A 6,814-nucleotide genomic window follows, 5' to 3' on the forward strand; every position below is an offset into this window, starting at 1 on the left:
CTGATACTTTGTGCTTATCCTATTTATGCTTTCTCAGCAACTTTTCATCAATATGTATTCTGGATGTGGAAGAAATAGTCCAACAGCTACAGCACCATATGCTTAATTTAATCTTTGGCAATTCCACTAAATTTACTTGAACTACTACATTGATTTGAACATGTCCAAGAACTCCTCTCCTATGTGTATTTACTCAGGAAAAAATCCTTCATTGATTGCAGAGGATTGCAGTTGACCTTTATAGCTTGTCTATCATCTCAGTTTCCTGTGGGCTTGGGGTTTTGTTTGTTGCCCCCAACAGAATTTTGCCCTGCAGGGACACGTATTCATATTTTATTGGAAGGAATGTCCATGTGACTTTGATGACATTCTTTATAAGATGGCAACACCTCAGTAGTTCTGACTTCTTGACAAAAGAGCACCAAATAACTTTACTGGCTATTTGTAAGAGACAATGGAGAGTGTTTGGGTCTTGCTGCTGCTCACCTGTATTTTTGCAGAGTCCTTTGCCAGCCCAAGAGGACTCATCTTCAATCTGGTAAGGAAACACTGGATAATATTATTTCACCTTTTCTAAGGGCAACCTTTTCAAAGATTCCCTACCACGCATTCATATAATTTTTCTAATATTTCAAATATCCCATGATTCTGTTATAGGGAAAGGCTTTCACAAGCAATTCTTCTTTTGTTTTCAGCACCTGATCCAAACCAGAATTTTTATCAAAGGCTACATTTGCACTGTAGAATTAATGTAGTTTGACACTGCTTTAATTGCTACAGCTCAGTGCTATGGAATGCTGGGATTTGTAGTTTTGTGAGCTATTTAGTCATCACTGTCAGAAAGCTCTGGTTCCATAACAAACAACAAGTCCCAAGATTCCAAAGGATGAAGCCACGGCTTTGCCTGCACTGGCCAGGATACTCTTGGGGCAAGCCCAGAGTATCCTGGCACTGCAGCTGCCCCAACTTGTCCCCATTACCTGGCTCTCCTTTCTTGCGATGTGATGGTTGTCTGCATGGCTGTCTCACTGTGTGGTCCAGCTTGTCCACCACAGGTTGCTTGCCTCTGAGGTCAGAACAAGTAATGAAAACATGGGTGTATGCCTAGTTTTGACTTCAGAACAAGTGACGTGTGGTGGCAGTCAACATGCCAGGTGGCTGGCCCAGTGAGATGCCCATGCAGACAGTTACTGTAGAGCTGGAATGGAGTGCTCTGGATTTTCCCCAGAAGATCTAGTAACAGGTAACTTTTAAAATGCATGTTAAGGGGGGGAGGTATAGCCTGGTTCTGGTGTGGAATGTGTTGAATGTCCATCCAGACTGCTTGCACCAGAACTGGAGTTTGGGACATGTGTCATGCATATAGGACAATTGCAGAAGCAGGGGGTGCAGGGGGATGGTCCTTTCAGCCCATGTAGACAAGGCCCATGATAGTTAAAATGTTGTCAATCTGCAACAAATGACACCCTAAATTATGCTGCCAAAATAAAAAAAAAAAGGTTGGGGGTAACCAGGAGTGGACTATCACATGGAAGGATTGTGAGTTCTGGCACAGTTCTAGCACACAAAACAAATTCAGACTCAAAATATACTCTTTAATTCTAAGACCACAGATTTGTACCAGGCTCTGGTTGTTGGTTCTTAGGGTTCCATACGCCCCATATCCATGAATGGCTATCATCATTTACAGTGTGGAAAGCAGCATAATCATGGATCTGGATGGTGGAGGGAAGACTAAGTATGGGTGGAGCCAGGATAGGTTTGGTAGGAACCTTATACAGCAGGGAGAATTGATCCCATTTCTTGTTAAAATAGGTTGAACCCATATTTGCAGCCAACTTTAAATCAATTTCTCACTGAATTAATCTACAAATTAGTGTGGAGATACCTGCGGAGATAGCCAGCATTGCATAGTGGTTTGAGTGTTGGACTATGACTCTAGTTACCAGGGTTTAATTTCCATCTTGGCCAAGAAATCTACCGGGTGACCTTTGCCAAGTCACATGCTCTTAGCCTCAGATGAAGGCAATGGCAAACCTCATCTAAAGAAATCTTGCCAAGAAAACCCCACTATATGTTTGCCTTAGAGTAGCCATAAGTGGGAAATGACTTGAAGATAAACAACAACAAACAACATCAAAAACAACAATAACCCTGGACTTTCAGAGAAATCATCATCATCATTATCACCACCACCATTATTATTTCTTACCCGCCTCTCCCCATGAATCAAGGTGGGGAACAACAATGAATAGATAAACAACATCAATTAAAATACATTAGTTAAAATACACATCAGTTTAAAATGACAAATAACATATACATGTATTGAATCAATCCACATTTAAAATTCACAATTTAAAAATCAACTGGATAAGCCTGCTGGAAGAGACTGGTTGACCTCAAGTAGAGAGGCCTGGATATAAATAAGAACTTCTGAATTAACCTTATGCCACTTAAATGTAAGACTTGTAAGAATTAGTTCAGTGGATAGAAACTGTGATATTAGGATGCTACTTGTTGCCCTACTATCACCAACTGATGTTATGATATGCTTGTGGGATGTTTGTAAACCTAACCGTTTCATCCAAAAATCACTCATGGTGTTTTATCATATAAAAAGATGATCATACGCACCTGCATGAGAGTGAGAGAAGGATGGGACATGGACATCTATCCTGTTGCTTGCATTTGATCTAATTCCATTTCCCTTTTAGGAGAATGGGGAGCTATGTTTGCAAAGTGCCCAATGCAAAAGCAATTGCTGTCACAGAAAAAGTGGGCTAAGTCTGGCACGTTGTGCAGACAAAGCAGCTGAAAACCAGGAGTGTTCCCGGAAGGTAATTTCTTACAATTTAGTTAATACTAATAGCCTGTTGCTGACGAGGCAAAAACTGATGGGCAGCCAATGGAGTCCATAGAAAAGACAGATCTCAAGATACTTGAAAGATGGTTACTCCTTGGATGAAAAGCCTAACAAGTTTTGATCTGTGTGTCCTCTTATTTAACCTTTCCTCTCCACCATTCTGCTCTTAAACCACTGATAGTTTTTCATTTGCACAGTAAATTGTTCAGGAGTTTCTGGTCCAAAATTGTTTGAAGTCTGATGCTAAGTAGTCTCCTAAAGAAGGCCTTAAATTTATACAATAAACAACCATCTTTGGAGTACTTAAGGTTTTTCTTTTCCTGTTTCTTCTGTGCTCCGTTTGTTGACCACTATAGTTCATAAAAAACTTGTTACTTGGGAAAGTGGCCTTTACATGGAACCTGGAAAAGTTGCTTTTTAAACAACAACTTCCAGAGTCCCCAGTCGGTATGGATCTGGCTGGGGGATTCTTGGTGCTGTAGTTCAACATGCAGTTTTACTGAAATATATTTAGTATCACATATTGTAAGCCAGTTGATAAAGTTGATAGAGATTATGGGGAGCTTTCAACAAGAAAAAAAGAAGCCAATGGAGGTAGGAGAGAAAAATAATATGCTCAAAATAGTAGAGGGATGGTTAAATAAGAAGCAGAGTTAGAGGTAGCAGGAAAGCAATGAATTTAAGGCTACAGTTTTATAACCCCTTTACTCAGCATAAACCCCACTGAATTAAATGACACCTGAGAATATAGAGCATAAGATTGTTCTGTAAGGGATGAAGAATATAACAAAAATTTTAAAAGTCAAAAGTTGTGGTATTAGATAAAACAATTCTTTCACACCACACAGTTACCAAACTATAATTCTGCTTTAACTCCCATGACTACATCCTATGGAATCCTTTGCTTTGCAGTTGAACTAGAATCAACACACTAAAACTGTGTAGTATGAAAAGAACCAGATGTTAAGAAGATAGTCTTCCACAGTAGACTAGGCTGGCCCCCTCACTGCTGGCCTTTCACAGGCAGGCAAAGACATTTTTGTTTAAACAGGCCTTTTGAGATCTGGCAGGCTTGGTTTTATTGGGAGATGAGAGGGATGGTCTTGGATTGTTAATTTTAACTTTTTATGTTTTAAATTTTATATTTGTAATTTTTATATTTTTACAATTTTAATTGTATTTTATGTATGTTAGCCACTTTGAGTCCCACTTTGGGAGAATGGCGGGATATAAATAAATAACTAAATAAATAAATAAATAAATAACTAAATAAATACTATAGGAAAAGGAGTTAGATTAAAGGATTGTTTATAGCAGCCATGCTGCCTAATAAGAATTAAAATCAGCACATGGGAAGAACTACATCAGCAAAAGCTCATTTATAATTTACTCCATTACTTTCCCAAAAGATTCTCCTTTCTCATAACCTTGGCCAGAAATCTGCCGATTAGCTTCCAGGCGCAGTACTGTATAAGGTGTTGGTTATCATCTTTAAAGCCCTATATGGCTTGGGCCTGAGTTACTTGCGGGAATGCCTCTCCTTATATAATCCGCCCCATCTGGGAAGAATCTATAGAATACCAAATGACTAGATTAACAACGACTTCCCATAGAGCTTTTACTGCCGCTGCTTTTAAACCGTGGAATGACCTACCAGAAGAGATCTGTCTTATTACCACCTTAGATGCTTTTAAGAAGGCACTTAAGACAGATCTCTTCTGGCAGGCTTACCCACCCAACCTTGTATTGGAGCCATATTAAATAAAATGTTCCACTCCTTTGATTATGACTGCCATGTTTGCTATGATTGTCATGCAATTTTATTAATAATGTCAGTATTTTATTGATTGTATCTTTGTATTTGTATTTTGTATTTATTTTAATAATATAATTTATTTATATCCCGCTCAATCACGGGGAATCTGGGCGGCTAACAGCAGTGGGGAAATACAATATAAAAATTACAATAAGATACAAATACAGATACAATAGCAATCAAGCAAATTTAACAAATACAATAGCAATTTAACAATACAATACAAATGTAACAAATACAACAGCAATCAACAAAGAAAATAAAAACATTACAATCCAATTTTATTGGATGTAATCCCGCCTCGCTCCACAAGGAGAGGCGGGAAATATAAATTATTTATTTATTTATTTATTTATTTATTTATTTATTTATTATTAAATCTGACCACATGTTAAGGTAGCTTCATATGTAAAAATAACATGAAGTTGACCTAAAGGAAGATGAAAAGGATGAACCTGGAAATTCTGCCTCTAGGACTACCCCAGTTTGCATGGGCAGTGGTTATACTCACTAGAGAGTTGGGTTTTTTCAAGTGCTGGAGAAATTATGGGTGCAGGGTGGCATCCAAGCTTGACTAGATTGATAGAATAAAAGTGGTGTGGCATGTGTATCTCTAAACTCTGGCATTCAACTTGTAAAAATCTCTCTCTTTCAGATAATTCCCAGAATCCTCCAGCAAGCATAGCCAATTGGAAAGGATTCTGGGAGTTGATATCTCCCTTAAAACAAAACAAAACAAAACAAGCTTCATTTATATACTGCTTCATACCGCCTGGACAGTGTCTAAGAGGTTTACAACTGTAAGCTTATTTGCCCCCAACAGTCTGGGTACTCATTTTAGCGACCTCGGAAAGATGCAAGCCGGAGTCGAGCTTGAGCCCTTTTGCTGGTCTATTGAACTCGCAAGTTGCAACCTTATAGTTTTGAGTGAGTGGCTGCAGTAAAGGCATTTAACCACTGCGCCACCAGGGCTCCTAAAAAGGGAAGTTGTCTAAGTTTTGGTCTGATAAAGCTCTGTATTCTGATCCATCTTTCCATATTTCTTGCAGCATCTTTATGGAGTATATTACAGGTGTCCCTGTGAGAATGGCTTAACTTGTAAAGCAGACTGGACGATTGTGGGGAGTATCACCAACTCTGACTTTGGCATCTGCCAAGACCCAGCAGAGAAAAAGTGAAGGAAAACATTAAAGATGCATAAGCTCAGCTAGTTCCATCAGTTTTGTGGCTGTTATTGTTTCCAACCCAAAAGCATTCCAATATGCATTCAGAGTTTTCCAAACAAAGTCAAGGATATCATCATACCCCCACCTCCACCAATCCTACTCATCTATTTGCTTATGCTGGAAATACTTCCAAACAAACCCCTTATTCGGCCTCCTGGGAACCTTCACATAGGCACATTCCACATTCTTATCATTTTCTCAATACAATCTTATACATACACTCAGCCTGCATGTCTGTACTTCCTAGTCCCATTTTTTTTTTGGGTGGGGGGAGGATTATGAGTTAGTGCTCTGGTATATTTAAATATCTAGGCCAGCCATAACAAATCAAGTGCCTTCTAGATGTGTTGAACTACAATTTCTATCACCCTGCATCCAGAATGTTTTGCTATTGGGTATGGTGAGCATTGTAGTACAACAAATCTAGGAGTCACTGCGTTTGGAAATGCTGGTCTGGACTGCCTGTTCCCTTATCTCAGCTTTGCTAAGAAGAGAATCTACAGATAAAAGAAGAGAAACTAGTGCTTTCTCCTCTCTAACCATCCACTATTCTACCCTGTGTCTGAGATAAAGGCTTTTCAACTGACACATGGTAAAAGCATTAGAAAGCATCAGGTTTCTTATACCTGGTTCATATTACAGCCAATCATTTACTTTGATGTCATGCTTTTTGTCTTCTTTGCTACCACACTGAGTGTGAATATAAAAGAGGACATCCTTCCTACTTAATAGTTGTCCCAACAAACATTTGATGCTGCTGCAGAAAATGTCACCATGTTTGATACACTGTAGTCTTCTGACTTCTCATTCTAACTTAAATATGAAGACCTTTGGGCACAGGCACACCTTGAGAGACAATTTTGCATACAGGTTCACAGACATTTTGAATGAGACAACTTTTTAGTG

At 38.8% G+C, this 6,814-nt stretch overlaps 1 protein-coding gene across 1 annotated transcript; it reads left to right on the forward strand.

The window, feature by feature from the left end:
* Positions 1-454: 454 nt before the first annotated feature.
* On the forward strand, positions 455-5,860 carry CLPS (colipase). The gene is made up of 3 exons (XM_089518614.1): positions 455-538; positions 2,718-2,840; positions 5,732-5,860. The coding sequence occupies exons 1-3, from the start codon at positions 455-457 to the stop codon at positions 5,858-5,860; spliced, it is 336 nt and encodes a 111-aa protein (XP_089374740.1).
* Positions 5,861-6,814: the final 954 nt, after the last annotated feature.

This window comes from Sceloporus occidentalis, unplaced genomic scaffold (assembly GCF_023333645.1).
Source record: "Sceloporus occidentalis isolate IW3139 unplaced genomic scaffold, rSceOcc1.0.p SCAF_3, whole genome shotgun sequence".
NCBI classification, from domain to species: domain Eukaryota; kingdom Metazoa; phylum Chordata; class Lepidosauria; order Squamata; family Phrynosomatidae; genus Sceloporus; species Sceloporus occidentalis.